Raw genomic sequence first — 21,023 nt, forward strand, 5'->3', positions numbered from 1 at the left:
TATTACGTATTATATAAACATATCTGGCAATTAATAATATACAGCTCATTCAATGAAAAAATATATAGCATTCGGTATAGTCTAAAAACACATAAATGCAATAGAAAAACAATATTATAAGTAGAAAACATGGAGAAAGTGTAAAATAGAGTTTTATCCCTGTGTTCAAAATGTAAAAGTCAATCAAGGAGCCAAAAAGCTGAACAGTCTGCATGAAAATTAAATAAATTTAAAAAAACAAAACAAAAAAAAACCTAATAACTGAAAAGTAAAGAAACTCTATAAAACAAAACGCCAATAAAGAGAAATACCGAATTAGGATATTTGTATTGCATAAATCAGATGAAAATCACTCAAATTTCAATGGTGGTTTGTTAGAAAAAGATTAAATGTTACAGAATGGAGATAATTATTTTCATTAAACCATAAAATGAGCTAATTTTGAGTAGTTTAAATAACAGAAGCATAATATTTTTATTTCTCTTTAAATTAGGAAAATGTTAGTTTGGGTTACAGGGTTAATCTGTGCAAAATAAGGCAAAACATTGGGGGGTGGGGGGAAGTCAAATACATTTATTTGGATTTGGAAATAGCCAAACCGATGAGGCCAGCTAGTCCGGCAACTCCAAGAGCCATCCCGCCGACAATAGCCATACCAACGAGTCCATCTAAAAAACAAAAACAAAGAGTTAAAATAGTTTATAATCATGTGAAGTATCTACTGCCTGGCAAGCTGGTAGAGGATTTGGTCTATATTTTGCATGTCCCTTACCAGAATGCTACAGTACCAGCATTACAAATAAAAACGTATACTTGTAATGCTGGAGTGTTCAGTAACTAGTTTGCAGTGACTGTGATAAAGGTTTATAGTTATGTCTGTAAGTGTGGCGGGAGGGGAGAGTGACCACAATAAAGGTGTATAGCCATGACAGAGTCAGTTTAAGAGACTCTCCAGATTGTCTAAGATGGAAATGGTACGGGAGAGACCTATTAACACAAAGGGCCACCGACAGCAAACAAGAACGGGGACCCCAAGCAGGTAGAGTGTGAGTTTATTTTCCCCCACTGTGGAAAGTACAACAGCAAAACCATTCTGAACCATGAAACGGATTTGAATTTAATACAGAGGTCAATGCTTTGTAGGGTTCTGACCGCAATATGTGCACACGTTTCATCTCTCACCTTTCTGCATGGTTTTTTCAATTATTTTCTCCAATTCCCTGGCCTGCGAGTTCTTTGGTTCTTTCTTAAGAAGAGTTCGGACGTATTTCAGAGCTTCTTCATACTCCTGGGAAAGTCAGCAGAGAGGAGAGTAAGCATTGCATACAGAGTGTATAACAAATTTACACACATATAGAAGATGCTACAATATATTTATATATTAGCGGCACAAAAGAGAGTTGTTGGTGTAGATCACAGAGGTCCAATGAACGCTGTGATGCTGTTTGCCTATCATGCCCAAGACTTGAAATCTTTTACAGAGTTTTATAAAGGGCCATTGAATAGGATTTAAAATGGTAAGAGTAGTATTGTAAAGCTCTATAAGAAGATGCACACACAATTTATAATAACAGCGTCACATTAAAAGAGCACTCAAAGCAGTATAATATATTGAACGGATATAAATCCCCCCGTCAACATAACCACAGTGAGCCCCCCTTTATACAACCAGATACTTGTATACGATATCAGGAATGTGAAGGTACATGTGGGGTAAGCAGGTTCAGATTTATAATCCAGACTCTCTTAAAGGACCACTATAGTCACCCAGACAATGTCATTTCAATGAAGTTTTCCTGCCATTATAACCCTACAATTTAAAACATGCTATATATCTTCCTGACCGCTACTAGAGGCGCTTCCTCCTTAAGTATCAAGTGAAATAAGCAAAGATATCTTTGGTTGCATTTCATAATATAAAGCTGCACTGAATGCAGGATAGATAATATTACTCACTTTTAACCTGTAATGTGCCGTAGAAAGGTAAAATAGATAATCCCGCTGCTCGTCTGTACTTCCCTTTGGTAAAAGATCTATGGAAGGAAAACAAAACCAAATGATATTATAAAATCTATTCATCCTTATTAATCAAATGAACAGCATTAAACATTAAGCATATTCTCATTATAGATAACTTGTACAACTATGTGAAACGGTTTCAACTATAGGACTTCCTAACCTGTTCATACAGCAAGATTAATGCAAAGAGGAAACAAAGAATGATTTTCAGGAAGACTGTACACCTGTGATGTTCAGACTTGTTTTAGTGCACTCTGTACGAGCTTGCCTGCCTCCTGTGACTGTTCGCTCTAACAATGGCAGTGAGAGGATTACACTTTGCTAGTAAAATATCCAGGGGTGCTAGGAAAGGGTTATTACTACACTGATAATCTATGGTTTAGCATACTTTCCATTTTGTGTGTGCTGCTAAATCAGTGTTAAAGAAATTCAATCAGGTTCTATGAGTTTGTCCAAACAGTTAAACACCCAGTAAAGGTGCACAGCTCGGCACTCTATGCACAGTACTAGTATGGCTGTCACACTCTGTGTCTGGCCACAGTCTGTTACGGCATTCACTGGCTTCCAATCAATTTACAACGAAGAGTCCAGGCAGGGGACGGTTATCAAGTTAGATTTGTCGTTTAAATGCAAGAACGTGTTTTATGAAGGAACACCCGACACATTAAATATGCGCCATATCACATTACAGAAGGAGTTTAGAATTAGTACCTCACCTTCAAGCAGCACAACGCCTTTGCGGATATCATCGTTGTACTTGCTGCGTATCAGACACCAGGCATATTCAAACTGAGTGCCCTTTGTCAAGGAGCCAGAGGAGAGTTCAGCCAGATACTTCTTCTCAAACCTCTGTAACAAGACCACATTGATTAATACGCACAAAATACAAAACACAAGATTCATTGAAAGGTTACTGTGCTCGGCACCAACTGGCTCATCCCCAAAAGTTAAAGAGGGTGAGACAAAAATCAAAGTTACACAGCTGAATTGATCAAATGTGCACTAAAGAAAGTACACAGTGGTTATTGTGCAATGCGTATGATGCATTCAGCAAAATTGCTAGAATGGGCATTACAGAATAATTAGAATGCACAAAACGAGAAATGCAGAAAGATTAGAATGCAAGCGGTAGAATGGCTAGAACAGGCAATGGAGAATGGCTACAAAGAATGATTAGAATGCATACAGAATAATAGATAGCATGGGCATCACAGAATGCTTAGAATGCATTGAATGGGCATCACAGAATGTTTAGAATGCACACAGTGGAATGGATAGAATGGGCAATGCAGAATGTTTAGAATGCACACAGTGGAATGTCTAGAATGGGCATCACAGAGTGTTTAGAATGATGCACACAGTGGAATGGATAGAATGGGCATCACAGAATGTTTAGAATGGGCATCGCAGAGTGTTTAGAATGATGCACACAGTGGAATGGATAGAATGGACATCACAGAATGTTTAGAATGCACACAGTGGAATGTCTAGAATGGGCATCACAGAGTGTTTAGCATGATGCACACAGTGGAATGGCTAGAATGGGCATCACAGAATGTTTAGAATGGGCATTGCAGAGTGTTTAGAATGCACACAGTGGAAGGTCTAGAATGGGCATTGCAGAGTGTTTAGAATGCACACCGTGGAATGGATAGAATGGGCATCACAGAATGTTTAGAATGCACACAGCGGAATGGATAGAATGGGCATTGCAGAATGTTTAGAATGCACATTACAGTAGGACTAGTCAAAGAATGATTAGTATTGATATTATAAAATGCCCTATTTATTAGCATGGCCAAGGCAGTATTCACAACACAGAATGGTTAGCATGGGTATGGGAGAGCATGATGGCATTAGAACGCACACAGCAAAACTAGTTTAAAAATGTACAGACAGAAAAGGGATTGACACAAACGTTCAGAAAACACAAAACATGTTATACATAACAGGGCTACAAAACAATAGGAAAATGGTTAAAATGCACACAGTACAGTTAGTTATGTAAAAGGAATGGGATCATTTGGGCATTACAGAATGAATACGATAGATGTTATAGACAGTCTGCTCAGAGTGTAAGTGTTAACCCAAGTGTGTTTGCCACAAGTTCTTAGAGGGGACTACTTTCCAGCCTTTTACCCTGTGACTATGGCCCCTGCAATAGAAGTGGCTAATATACTTCAAACAGGCTCTGTTCGTGCCATTAGGGCTATATGGTTCGTTTACCGAACAACCGCACAAACAGAGACCACCCTGGAGCTTAACACCTATTAACAACTTGGAACGTTGATCACCACAGTGTTCTGATTGTTCGTCTGGGTAGCCAGAATTCCTATGAACAAGCACGAGGTGGCGGCCATCTTGTTCGCATTAATGCAGGCAGTGATGTTTGGGCATGAATCTCAAGGAACTGAAATCGGATACAGAAACTCCCGAACACCGCTGGACTTCCATCATCGCCTGCATTCATTTCTATTTAGCTTAGAAGGGTTTTCGGTGAGATCATTCGTCTGGATGAAGGGAACAAGCTCCAGGATAAGACTATTGACTCTGTTCGGTAGTTTGTTCATTTGCAAACTACCGAACTAGACTGGCCGCAAGCATTGAATCTCTGGAACGGTTTTGGGCATGAAACCATGCGTGCAGTCGGTCAAAAAGAGACTTCCAGGAATTTCCTGAACTCCTGCTCTGATCTGGGTGATTTTTGGACATGTTGTTCACCCAGATCAGGGCTATTAGGATGTGACTTGTATGGGGATATGTTGTATTTTGGCGTACTTATTGGACTTTATAAAAATGTGTTTTTTCTGTCTAGTGATAATTAAGTTATTGTATTATCTACCTTAATTGTATCAGAGGCAGAGGGGAGGGATTGTGTACTGTATGTGGGAGTGTCGGTCATGGTTACATTGTTTTGATTGGCTTGTATACTTTGTGTCCTGTGCCCAACAAGGTCCACCTGGACGTCAACCTTGTTGGGAAACTTGTATAAAAGGCAGTGTGCCTCCATTAAACGGCTATTCCAGCTTACACTCCAAAACTGTGTGTCGTCCTGTTATTGGAGGGAAAGAAGAATTGCTCCTGTGTCTGCTGTTCCAGCTTGCACGAGAGTCAACGGGGAAAGTCCTTGTAAGGACTAGAGCTAATTCCCCATTCAGTCCCAGGAAGGAGGTGGCGGTTCCAGGACCCCAGCCGAGTCTTGACTGAGGTTGTACCCACTGTTGCAGCTAGGAAGCGGTCCTTGGCGTTGTTGCCCAGTCGGGGTACCAGGTGATCCGATACACGTAGCATGGCTGGAACACTAAGCTGGCACTAAAATGGTTAATGCCTGTACAGAACTGTAAATATGTGTCATCAGTCTGACTAACTGGCGTGTTATGATCCAAACCAAACTGTTTACACAATCTTCTGACAAGTGTCTGTACACAAGGATCTGGCAAGAGGACTCCCATCTGTATACACAGCGAGAAGACATGCACTTAGCAACAGCACACAAGACGAGGGCAGGCCGCCATGTTGACTTCTGTGGGTGCTAAAGACAAAGAAGAGGAACAAGAGGTGGAACGGTTTATCAGCCCACAAAACAGCACATTCAGCACCCAAAATACAGAAATGGCCCTCTGAGCATTGCCATATAACCACACTGAAACTGAATGTTCAGCACAGAGTAACAATGTCAGGTGAAATCTGAAATTATCATGGCTTCTTATTAAAGTGACATCTGCTACCTTCTGCGTTTTATACCTAGAAAGAAATGTCCTGCTGATTTTTTGTACATAAAGATGCAGGGTTCAGATTTTGACCTACAGAGGGGGACATGATTGGGTGTTCAGTATAAAAAGAGCTGCAGGGTTTGAGAAGCAGTCTATGGAGTGTTTCAGTGTTCAGGCTATGGTGGGCTGAGGGGTTCCGTGTTCAGGCTAAAGAAAGCCGCCAAGGCCAGGCTACAGCTCAGACGGCTGGCCAGCGCTTGTGGAGTTCAGGCTACAGAGAATAGCATGGAGCCATCCAGTGGAAATATCGATTGAAAGTCCTTTCAATCAATTGCCAAACGTAAGGTGAAAACGTCTTATCTTAAAGTCTAAACGTTACACATTATTCATACTGTTAATCATCAACTAAGAAGAACATTTGTTATTTTACATGGCTTGTGAAAATGGAGTGCAAGTTCCTTTAATCAACTATTGTGATGGCCCTGAGAAGGTACTGTTTAACCACACACCCCACCAATCTGAGAGTTACATAAAAGAAAATAGTAACACCATATAACCACTCCTTTCATTAATTTGTTAGGTGTTAAAAAGGGCAAATTCCATAACTACTAGTGATCCAGATTATGGTACAAAGAGATCCCAATTCATTCTCTATTACAGCCGAACAAATTTGCAGAAAAAAAAAAAAGAATATAAAAGCCATTTCAATACAGGGTGCACTATAAATATTTCATGCACATTCCTACGCAACTTGTATACTCCTATCTAGACAGGTTTGCTCCGCCCTTACAACCGCGATGATAATGCAGTTACCATGGTAATAAGAATAAAAAAAATAAAAAAATCTGAAATGCATCCAGGTTGATTTTACTGACCCAGCAAAAAAAAAAAAAAATTCCTCTTTCTCTAGAGCAAAACCACCAGGGTTATTCTGGGCCAGAACACAATGGGGAAAAATAATTCGGCTGCAAAGTCATCAATGTTCGATTTTATAATTCAAGTTCCCAAATGGACACGAATTTGGTCCAAATCGGATCGAACTTCATCAGACAGTGGAAATCAAGCCCGAATTAATATAAATATAGAAAATCCAAACGAATCGCCGTCCAGCAGCGCTAGCAGTCAGAGGGAAAATAGATTTACATTTTTTTTAGCAGTGCAAGGGTTAATTATATGGCAGCTTGCCAGCAATCGCTAACCAGCTGCCACATTATAGGAGCACTATAGAGTCAGGAACACAAACATGTATTCCTGACCCTATAGGGTTAAAACCACCATCTAGCCCCCCTGGGCCCCTCATGCAGCCATAAATATAGAAATCTTACTTGTTTTCAAGTCTGGAGCTGCTTGCATTGTCACGGTTTCCTTTAGACCTGCCCACTGCCTACTGACATCAGCAGAAGTGGTAGCCTGGTCCAATCACAATGCTTCTCCATAGGATTGGCTGAGACTGACAAAGAGGCAGATCAGGGGCAAAGCCAGCACAATTCAAACACAGCCCTGGTCAATCAGCATCTCCTCATAGAGATGAATTGAATCAATGAATCTCTATGAGGAAAGTTCAGTGTCTGCATGCAGAGGGAGGAGATACTGAATGTTTGGATGCATTTTAGGCAGCCATGGCCCAGGAAGGATCTCTAACAGCCATCTGAGGAGTGGCCAGTGACGTTATCACTAGGCTGTAATGTAAGCACTGCATTTTCTCAGAAAAGACCGTGTGTACTGCAAAAAGCCTGAAGGTAATGATTCTACTCAGCAGAACAAATTCAATAAGCTGTAGTTGTTCTGGTGACTATAGTGTCCGTTCAAAAAAGTAAAAAAAAAAATGAATAAATAATCCAATGAGGGATTGTTATAATGGAGGTAATGTACCTCCATTTGTCACCACCTGCAATGCGCTAGGGAGGAGAGGACAAATATTTACATGCCAAGTCAAAAGAAAAGTGTAAAATATTAAAGGACCACCTTCAGCTTAGAGGTGGTCTGGGTGCCAGGTCCTTCTAGGGTTAACCCATTTTTTCATAAACATAGCAGTTTCAGAGAAACTGCTATGTTTATGAATGGGTTAAGCCTTCCCCCTATGTCCTCTAGTGGCTGTCTCATTGACAGCCGCTAGAGGCGCTTGCGTGCTTCTCACTGTGATTTTCACAGTGAGAGCACGCCAGCGTCCATAGGAAAGCATTGTGAATGCTTTCCTATGTGACCGGCTGAATGCGCGCGCAGCTCTTGCCGCGCGTGCGCATTCAGCCGACGGGGAGGAGAAGAGGAGGATCGGAGGAGGAGAGCAGGAGGAGATCTCTCCGCCCAGTGCTGGAAAAAGGTAAGTTTTTACCCCTTTCCCCTTTCCAGAGCCGGGCGGGAGGGGGTCCCTGAGGGTGGGGGCACCCTCAGGGCACTCTAGTGCCAGGAAAACGAGTATGCTTTCCTGGCACTAGAGTGGTCCTTTAAAATTAATCTCAAATTACAGCACAATTTAAAAAATAATATTCTCTAAATAAAAAATAAAGTTTGCACTGCAACTAAGCTATCCACTATCGCCATCTGCTGTTCCCATAGAGGAAGTGCAGAATTTATAACTGAAAAGTATTAAAGGATCACTATAAGGTCAGGAACACAAACATGTATTCTTGACCCTATAGTGAAAACCCACCATTTAGGTGGCTTGCCCCCCACCCCTTCAGAATGGGTTAAAACTCACCTTATTTTCAGCTCTCCACCGATGACATCAAAATTGCATATTTTTAGCCAATCCAATGCTTTCCCATGGGGAAAGCATTGGATTGGCTAAAATCAGCAAGGGGGCGGTGCCAGATGCTGTTTTGGCCAATCAGCACCTCCTCATAGACATGCATTGAATCAATGCATGTCTATGAGGAAAACTCAGCGACCTGCTGAACGGCAGTGATGCTTACTGTGCAGCCCTGAGCCAGAAAGCCCCTCAAGTGGCCATCTGAGGAGTGGCCACTTGGAGGTGTCCTTAAGGTCAATGTAATCACTGCATTTTCTCTGAAAAGGCAGTGTTTATGTGAAAATGCCTGAAGGGAGCCATTATACTCACCAGAACAAATACATTAAACTGTAGTTGTTCTGGTGACTATATTGTCCCTTTAATAAGCTGTTGTCATTTGTAAATGTCTGAGAATGGTGTTAGCTAGGGGGGCAGAATTGCACTCTGATCTCCTGCAACATCACGTCCAGGAAAGTGCTGCATTAATTACAGCTGCTATTTTACAGCGTAGCATGAACCCATACTGCCCCATACGAGTCAAAGCATGCACTGCAAAGTCTAAAGCGTTTAAGCATGCGTGGGATAGGCATAAGGCTATCCTAACTATAAGATAAGGCCAGAGACTAATGAAAGTATTTAGAAAATTGGGCAGACTAGATGGGCCGAATGGTTCTTATCTGCCGTCACATTCTATGTTTCTATGTAAAGAACTGTGCCACTGAAATATATCTTAATGTTCAAAGTGAAACGGTTATAGAAACAGATTAGGGATCGCGCAAGCTGAAAACAAATGAATAGCCCTCCATGGAGCCACTCGGACTGGGTTGCAAATAGTCCCATTCAGTAGCTAGGTTAAACAAGTGCTGTGGCACACACAAAAACGATCCAACAGATTCTATTAGGACAAAAGTTGGCAACTGTAGAGCACAAGAAGGATAGGAGAAAAAAAAAAAAATCCAAAATAGGGACTGTCTCTCCTACCATGGGACACTTCGGCAGTATGTTGATGGTCGTTGTTGCTGTGTTTTTGTTAGTGTGGGCGAGGAGTAAACAATCCAATGCTTAGAGATTAGGAGGTGATGAAAGGTAACACTATTCAAAAACCACCGCACATGTACATAATGACACAATAGAGATCCTTCCAACACACTTACACCGAGTAATGAAGAACAAATACACTAACTGGGTCACTAAACATGAAACCCCTTTATTAGCGATATCATCAATTATACCAAACAGACCGTCGGCTGACTTATTCAAACAGTAATTCGCTGCCGTAGATATAGTCTCTGTGAAAAGACATTGTGTGTTTGCATGACGTTTTGTAAGCACAGGACCTTGAAAAGCCAATTAATCAACCAAGTAGAGATGAATTTGGCTTTTTAGTAAACCAATTATGTAAATAACCACTGTAACTCTGTTTTGGTGCTTATCCTTTATGTTAGGGACTTAAAATATGTACTCGGCGCTAGCTCGAGGGCCCATTAATCAACTACTTAGTCAAAGGGTCACTCCAGACCCCTAAACAACTTTATCTTGCTGAAAAGCTTTGTGTGTGAAAAGTGTGTCTTTTTTTTCCATTTTGCAAAAAGTGCAGTTTTCAATAGAAATTGACACTTTTATAAATTAAACGGGTTACACCCCTTTGGCTTTCAATCAGATAACTGGTCCTGTTACTTCCTGGTTTCGTTAGCTCTTTGCAGCTGACTTTAACAGGCAGCAACTGCCCAGAGACCCCGACTTACAAAGACTTCTCATTGAGCTACATTGGAAAGTCTGTGATTGGACAATCATAGAAAGCCTGGGCGGGGTTAGAAGACGAGTGCTTGCAGAAACTGCAGACAAGAGTACTGCAGGTTTTGCAAAAATACATATTTAAATGCATGAAAGTTTCATTTGGGGGTATATCAACTAAACAGTTATTTTTATTTATTTTGCATTTGGGCAGTGGACTGTCCCTTTCCTGAGTTATGTAATATAGAGCAATACACACACTGCAGGACCTCATTAAACGATGATCCCAATTTAGGTTAAAAGAACACCAATTAAAAAAAATTCACTGGGTACTAGCTTGATTATCTAATAATTAAAATGCCCATAAAACAGATCTTAATTTCAGAGATGGAAAAGTTATTTTGTGATTCGTCTATATGGCGCTTTAGAAGTTGCAGGAATTGGATCAATTGCCGATCACCCAAAATTCATATAAATAGAAACTTGTCTATTCTATAATTGTAACATGCTCTTACATGCTGCAATCACTGGGCAAATACACTACAACATAGGATGTAGTCCAATGGGGGCTCAGAGCCGGTGGGTGACAGCTCTGTACATCCACTTTATCTACATTTTCCAAGGAGTTAGCCAACAAAAGAGGTTACAAAAAAATAAATCCTGTGGGTTCAAAAAATGACATGCACACAAAAAAATCCAAAACAAAATCGGGTGTTTTAATACCTCGATATACCAAGTGAAAGTGGCATTTCATATACATCAAAAAAGGTAAACAACGGGCAAGCCCAGAATGAAAAACTAAACAACTTCAAAAGAAACAATATTTAAAAGTCGAGAGAGAGAAACACAAGTACGAACACAGCCCTTCAATAAAGCAAAACTGTTGTTTCAATGTGGTATTTTATTTATCATCAATTTGTCTAATAGCTCAATAAAAAATACCTGATACTTGAATGTTCTATATTAATTGCTAGATATACTGCCTCCATGACTCTTTAAAAAAGAATATACATATAGAAAAGTGTGACTAACTCCTACATGTGTGTCTCACAAACTCTGAATATAGGGGACAGAGCTAGGACAGGGTGACCGTTACAGTGTTTATGGTCTGTTACCGGGAGTGAGACCAGCTGTGTGTATAAGATACCACGTACAGGTCGTACTCTGAATATAGGGGACAGAGCTAGGACAGGGTGACCGTTACAGTGTCTATGGTCTGTTACTGGGAGTGAGACCAGCTGTGTGTATAAGATACCACGTACAGGTCGTACTCTGAATATAGGGGACAGAGCTAGGACAGGGTGACCATTACAGGGTCTATGGCCTGTTACTGGGAGTGAGACCAGCTGTGTATATAAGATACCACGTACAGGTCTAACTCTGAATATAGGGGACAGAGCTAGGACAGGGTGACCGTTACAGTGTCTATGGTCTGTTACTGGGAGAGAGACCAGCTATGTGTATAAGATACCACGTACAGGTCTAACTCTGAATATAGGGGACAGAGCTAGGACAGGGTGACCGTTACAGTGTCTATGGTTTGTTACTGGGAGTGAGACCAGCTGTGTGTATAAGATACCACGTACAGGTCTAACTCTGAATATAGGGGACAGAGCTAGGACAGGGTGACAGTTACAGTGGCTATGGCCTGTTACTGGGAGTGAGACCAGCTGTGTGTATAAGATACCACGTACAGGTCTAACTCTGAATATAGGGGACAGAGCTAGGACAGGGTGACCGTTACAGTGTCTATGGTCTGTTACTGGGAGTGAGACCAGCTGTGTGTATAAGATACCACGTACAGGTCGTACTCTGAATATAGGGGACAGAGCTAGGACAGGGTGACCGTTACAGTGTCTATGGTCTGTTACTGGGAGTGAGACCAGCTGTGTGTATAAGATACCACGTACAGGTCTAACTCTGAATATAGGGGACAGAGCTAGGACAGGGTGACCGTTACAGTGTCTATGGCCTGTTACTGGGAGTGAGACCAGCTGTGTGTATAAGATACCACGTACAGGTCGTACTCTGAATATAGGGGACAGAGCTAGGACAGGGTGACCGTTACAGTGTCTATGGTCTGTTACTGGGAGTGAGACCAGCTGTGTGTATAAGATACCACGTACAGGTCGTACTCTGAATATAGGGGACAGAGCTAGGACAGGGTGACCGTTACAGTGGCTATGGCCTGTTACTGGGAGTGAGACCAGCTGTGTGTATAAGATACCACGTACAGGTTGTACTCTGAATATAGGGGACAGAGCTAGGACAGGGTGACCGTTACAGTGTCTATGGTCTGTTACTGGGAGTGAGACCAGCTGTGTGTATAAGATACCACGTACAGGTCTAACTCTGAATATAGGGGACAGAGCTAGGACAGGGTGACCGTTACAGTGGCTATGGCCTGTTACTGGGAGTGAGACCAGCTGTGTGTATAAGATACCACGTACAGGTCTAACTCTGAATATAGGGGACAGAGCTAGGACAGGGTGACCGTTACAGTGGCTATGGCCTGTTACTGGGAGTGAGACCAGCTGTGTGTATAAGATACCACGTACAGGTCTAACTCTGAATATAGGGGACAGAGCTAGGACAGGGTGACCGTTACAGTGTCTATGGTCTGTTACTGGGAGAGAGACCAGCTATGTGTATAAGATACCATGTACAGGTCTAACTCTGAATATAGGGGACAGAGCTAGGACAGGGTGACCGTTACAGTGTCTATGGTCTGTTACTGGGAGTGAGACCAGCTGTGTTTAGAAGATACCACGTACAGGTCTAACTCTGAATATAGGGGACAGAGCTAGGACAGGGTGACCGTTACAGTGTCTATGGTCTGTTACTGGGAGAGAGACCAGCTGTGTGTATAAGATACCACGTACAGGTCTAACTCTGAATATAGGGGACAGAGCTAGGACAAGGTGACCGTTACAGTGTATATGGTCTGTTACTGGGAGTGAGACCAGCTGTGTGTATAAGATACCACGTACAGGTCTAACTCTGAATATAGAGGACAGAGCTAGGACAGGGTGACCGTTACAGTGTCTATGGCCTGTTACTGGGAGTGAGACCAGCTGTGTGTATAAGATACCACGTACAGGTCATAATCTGAATATAGGGGACATAGCTAGGACAGGGTAACCGTTACAGTGTCTATGGTCTGTTACTGGGAGTGAGACCAGCTGTGTGTATAAGATACCACGTACAGGTCGTACTCTGAATATAGGGGACAGAGCTAGGACAGGGTGACCGTTACAGTGTCTATGGCCTGTTACTGGGAGTGAGACCAGCTGTGTGTATAAGATACCACGTACAGGTCATAATCTGAATATAGGGGACATAGCTAGGACAGGGTAACCGTTACAGTGTCTATGGTCTGTTACTGGGAGTGAGACCAGCTGTGTGTATAAGATACCACGTACAGGTCGTACTCTGAATATAGGGGACAGAGCTAGGACAGGGTGACCGTTACAGTGTCTATGGTCTGTTACTGGGAGTGAGACCAGCTGTGTGTATAAGATACCACGTACAGGTCGAGTTATCCCCTTCTGCCCATGGCTCCTGGCACAACAACATGGGCAATCTAGTGACAAGCTACGCCATCACTGCCATAAAGTGTACTAATAAAAAATAAACCTGTAAGATTAATAACGGGCAATAATGTGGCTCTCTTTCCCATGAGCCTGCACTTGTCATTTTGTACCATTTATTTATTTATGGGCTTTTTTATTACATCGCTACCTGTTTGTAGAAATTTGCAATCAAAACAACAAAATGTAAGCAAATACAATTTGGAAATATTCTCCAAGTCAGCAATAGCTGCGACCTGGTTATATGGTAGAAGGCGTCCATACACTCATAGCAGCACAATCGCTATAAGTAACAGTGGTTATGGTTCTTTCAGTGCCCCATTATTTATCACGTGCCAAAATATTACACAGTGATGTACATCGGGGAAGACACACCGTATAGTATAGACAAACCAACACAAAAGGAATAGAGGACAATGCCGAGATCTAACATTTACAGACCTTAATACATAGTTTGTGAGTTTACAATCTAAAGGTTGCGAAGGGGACATGAGACAAGAGGGAGGAAGCAAGGGAGAATTTAAAGCATTTACACAGAATACGAAGATGTGATGACATTGAGGAGATAATTTGGGATAATGCCAAACACCTTGAAAGGCAACCTATAAAGGAAGCATAAATACAGTTTTATTGCCTAATGCAAATATTGTAATAAAGTGTTTCAGTATTCAATCCTGCTTAATTTCACAATTCTAGCAACTTCCGGCTCCCTACCCCCTATTTCCCTGTCTGTGGATGAAAAGCAATGCGTATGTCAATTGGTTTTACTGCTGCAACTCTTAAAAAAACAATGCAATTTGAAGACTACATCCTGCAAGGCAGAACACGCTCCCTCACTGCACATGGAATCCATGCACTCCCAATGTGACATGAATTTGGACCTTGCAATCAGGGCTGGAATCCCAATAAAACCATTTGTCGTTGGTCAGCATTTGTCGTTGGGCAGCATTATAACCCCCTTTTTGGCATAATCCAGAAATAAGCACCATGCAAAAATAAAACAAAAAACATGGCACTTGGAATCTGGTCAGGGCACTCCAGTAATTGATGATGTGCCGAGGGGCTGACATGAAAACTGCCAAGTCACTGTTAAACTATAGGGCAAGCGATATTTTGGAATATTACTCCCCATATTGCTTTGAAGTACATGCAAAGGGGAAGATTTCAGCTATTACTGTATTCATGGGTGCCTATTAATCCCTGGGTGTCACAGATCACACCAGCCATGTATGTTTGGATCATGTATGCAGATCCACCGTATTCACTTCTTCAAACAGACAAGCAATACATGAAAATTGCTGCCCCTCTACTATTTGTATGTAGTATTGATATGCTACAAGGAGATTTGAGTTAGCCTGTCTAGGCAGTTTGCGATCTTTGGAGTGGGATAAGTCATTGTGGCTCCTGGAGCACAGTAATATTACACATACACATCACAGGCAGGGCAGAGCATTTCATGCATCTACCCACTGCTTAGAGAATTGCTGGCTGAGTCCAGGAAACACATAGCTCCCAAGTTACCCAATTTATAAGGGTCAGTCCCTATTTTGGGGCCCAATACCCTCTTTTCTGCCCTAATGTCCCTCTTTTCTAGGTGCTCTATATTGTTGATATGTCTGAGTGTATAACAGAGCTCCACAGCAATAATACTCCCAGTAATGTGTCTGTGTATAACAGAGCTCCACAGCAATAATACTCTCAGTAATGTGTCTGAGTGTATAACAGAGCTCCACAGCAATAATACTCCCAGTAATGTGTCTGTGTATAACAGAGCTCCACAGCAATAATACTCCCAGTAATGTGTCGGAGTGTATAACAGAGCTACACAGCAATAATACTCCCAGTAATGTGTCTGAGTGTATAACAGAGCCCCACAGCAATAATACTCCCAGTAATGTGTCTGAGTGTATAACAGAGCTCCACAGCAATAATACTCCCAGTAATGTGTCTGAGTGTATAACAGAGCTCCACAGCAATAATACTCCCAGTAATGTGTCTGAGTGTATAACAGAGCTCCACAGCAATAATACTCCCAGTAATGTGTCTGAGTGTATAACAGAGCTCCACAGCAATAATACTCCCAGTAATGTGTCTGAGTGTATAACAGAGCTCCACAGCAATAATACTCCCAGTAATGTGCCTGAGTGTATAACAGATCTCCACAGTAATAATACTCCCAGTAATGTGTCTTTAAACTGCAATAAAAGTGTTTAGAAATCAATCAGTCTGTGTAAATAAGATACATTGTTCTTGTTCGAAGTCAAAATTAGATTTTAGTTGCATACATTGTTATTAAAAGGAACACTATAGGGTCAGGAACACAACCATGTATTCATGACCCAATAGTGCTAAACCCACCATTTAGGTGGCTCCCCCCCCCCTCCCCTCTTAGCTTCATTAGAAAAGGTAAAAACTCACCTTATTTCCAGCACCGCACGAGTCCTCCGGCACTGGCCCCGTCTCCTTTGTGACATCATCAGAATTGCCAATTTTAGCCAATCCAATGCTTTCCCATGGAGAAAGCATTGGATTGGCTAAAATCAGCAAGGGGGCAGAGCGTGGAGACACTTAACGGCAGGGCTGCCTACTGTGCAGCACTGAGCTAGGAAGCACATCCAGTGGCCATCTGAGGAGAGATCACTTGGAGGTGTCTCTAGGGGCAATGTAAACACTGCCTTTTCTCTGAAAAGGCAGTGTTTACATGAAAATGCCTGCATATAATGATTATACTCACCAGAACAACTACATTAACCCCTTCAGGACGGAGTCAATAGTACACGTTCTGATCAAAACAAAACGTAAACAAAAACTGGAATTAGCGCTATATGTCTGTTCACCCGTAGTTCCCCTCTTTCATATTATATGCACCCACACTTATTATATATAATTTTGTTCAGGAGAAACAGGGCTTTAATCTATCATTAACTATTCATATATGGAACATAATTTATTATGAATAAAATTTAAAAAACTGTGAGAAATTTAATTTTTTTTTTTAATTTGTAGTTCCGCCTCACATTTTAGCTGTACATGTCATAATACTGTTAGGTTTTACTGCAACAAAAAGCACATATTTGTAATCAGCGATGTCTCACGAGTACAACAGTACCCCCCCATTAACAGGTTTTATGGTGTTTTGGAAAGTTACAGGGTCAAATATAGAACGTTCCATTTTCAAATTGAAATTTGCCAGATTAGTAATGTTACCTTTGAGACAGTGTGGTAGCCCAGGAATGAGAATTACCCCCATAATGGCATACCATTTGAAAAAGTAGACAACCTAAGGTATTGAACGTGGGGTATGTTTAGTCTTTTTTTAGTAGCCACTTAGTCACAAACACTGGCCAAAGTTAGCGTTCATATTTGTTTTTGTGTGAAAAAAGCAAAAAACTAATATTTGGCCAGTGTTTGTGACTAAGTGGCTACTAAAAATGACTGGGCATACCCCATTTGCAATACCTTGGGTTGTCTACTTTTGCAAATGGTATGCCATCATGGGGGTAATTCTTATTCCTGGGCTACCATACAATCTCAAAGGCAACATAAGTAATCTGGCAAATTTCAATGTCAAAAAAATGAAATGCAAGCCTTATATGTGACTCTCTAACTTTCCAAAACACCATAAAACCTGTACATGAGGGGTACTGTTATTCTCGGGAGACTTCACTAAACACAAATATTAGTGTTTTAAAACAGTAAAACATATTACAACAATAATATAGTCCATAAAAGTGTCGTTTGTTTGAAAAAAATGCAAAAAACTTAACTTTTACTTAAAATATCATTGTTTTAATAAAATTTACCAGTTTTAAACACTAATATTTGAGTTCAGCGAAGTCTCCCGAGTAAAACAGTACCCCCTATGTACAGGTTTTATGGTGTCTTGGAGAGTTACAGGGTCAAATATAGTGCTTGTGAATTAAATTTGCTGCACTTTCTCCCTGTGTTGTCAGGCATGTCAATCAAATTTTAATTAATCAAATGACATAATTATGTTAAAAAATGACTTAAATATATACGTAGAATTTTAATATATATGCATTTATAGGTATTTAAATTCTACGTGCATACTAATGTAATCTTTTATGTAATTATATGTATTTATCTATATATATATTTGCGGTTATTTGCATTTTATATATATAGATAGATATATATAGAATGTCATTCTAAGTGTATTATGTTACCAATATATATATATTAATAGCAAAATACAGTTAGAATGAAATTACATATGCATATATAATTTATTTTAAATTTTGTTTCAATATTTTATTTATTTTATTATTTTATTTATTATTGTAATTAGACGTATTTATATATAATATATGTGTATATATCTATTATATATATAATATATATACATATTATATATATGTAACGTCATTCTAAGTGTATTTTAATATTAATATATATACTAATATTAAAATACACTTTGTATGACGTTACATATATATATAATATATATATATATATATATATATATATATATATATATATATATATATATATATATATATATATATATATATATATATACACACACTTTTAATTTAATTTTACACATGTTTAATACATTTTTTTTTCTCTTCCTACCAGCAGGGGTACTGTCTAATATTTTAGACAGTCCCCCTGCTGGCAGATCCATAGCCAGCTATAGGGGGCCATGTGATCGCTCTTTGAGAGCGATCACATGGCCCCCGGGGGCCTTATTTGCCATGGGGGGGCTGCCTGGGCTGTCAGGCAGCCCCCCAGAAGAGGATCGCGGCGGAGGTAAGTAGCTGCGATCTTCTGGGGGCTTAAGCCGTTACGGCGTTCTATGCCGCCACAACGGCTTTAAAGCCCTTTAAAGCCGCGACGGCATAGAACGCCGTAACGGCGTTAACGGGTTAAGCTGTAGTTGTTCTGGTGACTATAATGTCCCTTTAAGTTACCTAATATTTCTCAGAATAGGTTCAGGTTATTCTACGGCCGGTGTTATTATTATATGGCCCGTCAGGCTAGTACATGATGGGTCATGCTATTATACGACGGGTCATGCTATTATACGACGGGTCATGCTATCATGCGGCGGGTCAGGTTAGTATACGATGGGTCAGGTTAGTATACGATGGGTCAGGTTATTATACGACGGGTCAGGTTATTATACGACGGGTCAGGTTATTATACGACGGGTCAGGTTATTATACGACGGGTCAGGTTATTATACGACGGGTCAGGTTATTATACGACGGGTCAGGTTATTATACGACGGGTCAGGTTATTATACGGCGGTTAGGTTATTATACGACGGGTCAGGTTATTATACGGCCGGTCAGGTTATTATACGACGGGTCAGGTTATTATACGACGGGTCAGGTTATTATACGGCCGGTCAGGTTATTATACGGCCGGTCAGGTTATTATACGGCCGGTCAGGTTATTATACGGCCGGTCAGGTTATTATACGGCCGGTCAGGTTATTATACGGCCGGTCAGGTTATTATACGGCTATTATACGACGGGTCAGGTTATTATACGACGGGTCAGGTTATTATACGACGGGTCAGGTTGTTATACGGCCGGTTAGGTTATTATATGACGGGTCAGGTCATTATATGACGGGTCAGGTTATTATATGACGGGTCAGGTTGCTATACGGCCGGTCAGGTTATTATACGACGGGTCAGGTTATTATACGACGGGTCAGGTTATTATACGACGGGTCAGGTTATTATACGACGGGTCAGGTTATTATACGACGGGTCAGGTTATTATACGACGGGTCAGGTTATTATACGACGGGTCAGGTTATTATACGACGGGTCAGGTTATTATACGACGGGTCAGGTTGTTATACGGCCGGTTAGGTTATTATATGACGGGTCAGGTTATTATACGGCCGGTCAGGTTATTATACGACGGGTCAGGTTATTATACGACGGGTCAGGTTATTATACGGCCAGTCAGGTTATTATACGGCCGGTCAGGTTATTATACGGCCGGTCAGGTTATTATACGGCCGGTCAGGTTATTATACGGCCGGTCAGGTTATTATACGGCCGGTCAGGTTATTATACGGCCGGTCAGGTTATTATACGACGGGTCAGGTTATTATACGACGGGTCAGGTTATTATATGACGGGTCAGGTTATTATACGACGGGTCAGGTTAGTATGTGAAGGGTCAGGTTATTATATGACGGGTCAGGTTAGTATGTGACGGGTCAGGTTAGTATGTGACGGGTCAGGTTATTATACGACGGGTCAGGTTATTATACGACGGGTCAGGTTAGTATGTGAAGGGTCAGGTTATTATATGACGGGTCAGGTTAGTATGTGACGGGTCAGGTTAGTATGTGACGGGTCAGGTTATTATACGACGGGTCAGGTTATTATACGACGGGTCAGGTTAGTATGTGAAGGGTCAGGTTATTATATGACGGGTCAGGTTAGTATGTGACGGGTCAGGTTATTATACGTTGGGTTAGGTTATTATACGTTGGGTCATGTTATTACACGGCAGGTCAGGTTATTCTATGATAGACACTCCTCTATCCCTCCATAGTGCCTGTAATCACTGTAACTGTAGAGCCAGCCCCCAAAACTAAATCCTGAGGTCATGAGTATGACGTCACTAGATGCCCCCTGTCACCCACAAAGCTCAGAAAACGCGATAAGAGGGCGGTGCGTGACGTCATACCCCACTGCCAGGCCGCTGAGATCACAGCAAGTCTCTGGTGACGTCACGTTCTCACCATTAAATCCTCCACGGCCACCAGGTCATTGAGCACGGCCTCCATCCTGACGGTCAGCTCGGGCTCGCTCCCAGCATTGTCACACCGCGCCCCGCGTGACTTCCGGCGTCAGGGAGAGGCGGCGGCGGCCATCTTACTTACTGGCAGACCTACTCATCCAGAGTCAGAGAGACCGCGCAGCTACTGGCAACCGCCATGTTAGTCACTGGAATATCCGGTATCCGAGCGGCCATCTTTGTTACTGGCATGGGCCGAGCATGTTTGGGTGGGTTTGGTTGGTAGGATCCCATTGGTTGCCAGAGGAAATTGGTAAAAAACCTGTAAACACGTCATAACCTGTTATAATTATTCCAAACCCCTATAATCATTTAAATATAATTTATTGGGTGCCATTAAAGTGTAAGCTCACTTACCAACACTAAGGTAAACCCAGGCACGTCTTATCTCTAACACCTTAAGGACAGAGTAAGTTGTCCGCTTTTCGAACCAAAGCAAAACCTAGT

At 41.4% G+C, this 21,023-nt stretch overlaps 1 protein-coding gene across 1 annotated transcript; it reads right to left on the minus strand.

Moving 5' to 3' along the window:
* Positions 1-455: 455 nt before the first annotated feature.
* On the minus strand, positions 456-20,637 carry FIS1 (fission, mitochondrial 1). Its single transcript, XM_063446058.1, has 5 exons — positions 20,521-20,637; positions 2,736-2,868; positions 1,957-2,033; positions 1,183-1,288; positions 456-668 (listed from the first exon to the last, which is right to left on the minus strand). Exons 1-5 carry the CDS (start codon positions 20,563-20,565, stop codon positions 574-576), a joined length of 456 nt encoding a protein of 151 aa, XP_063302128.1. The 5' UTR covers positions 20,566-20,637; the 3' UTR covers positions 456-573.
* Between the last annotated feature and the right edge of the window lie 386 nt (positions 20,638-21,023).

Source organism: Pelobates fuscus, chromosome 3 (genome assembly GCF_036172605.1).
Source record: "Pelobates fuscus isolate aPelFus1 chromosome 3, aPelFus1.pri, whole genome shotgun sequence".
Classification (NCBI taxonomy): Eukaryota; Metazoa; Chordata; class Amphibia; order Anura; family Pelobatidae; genus Pelobates; species Pelobates fuscus.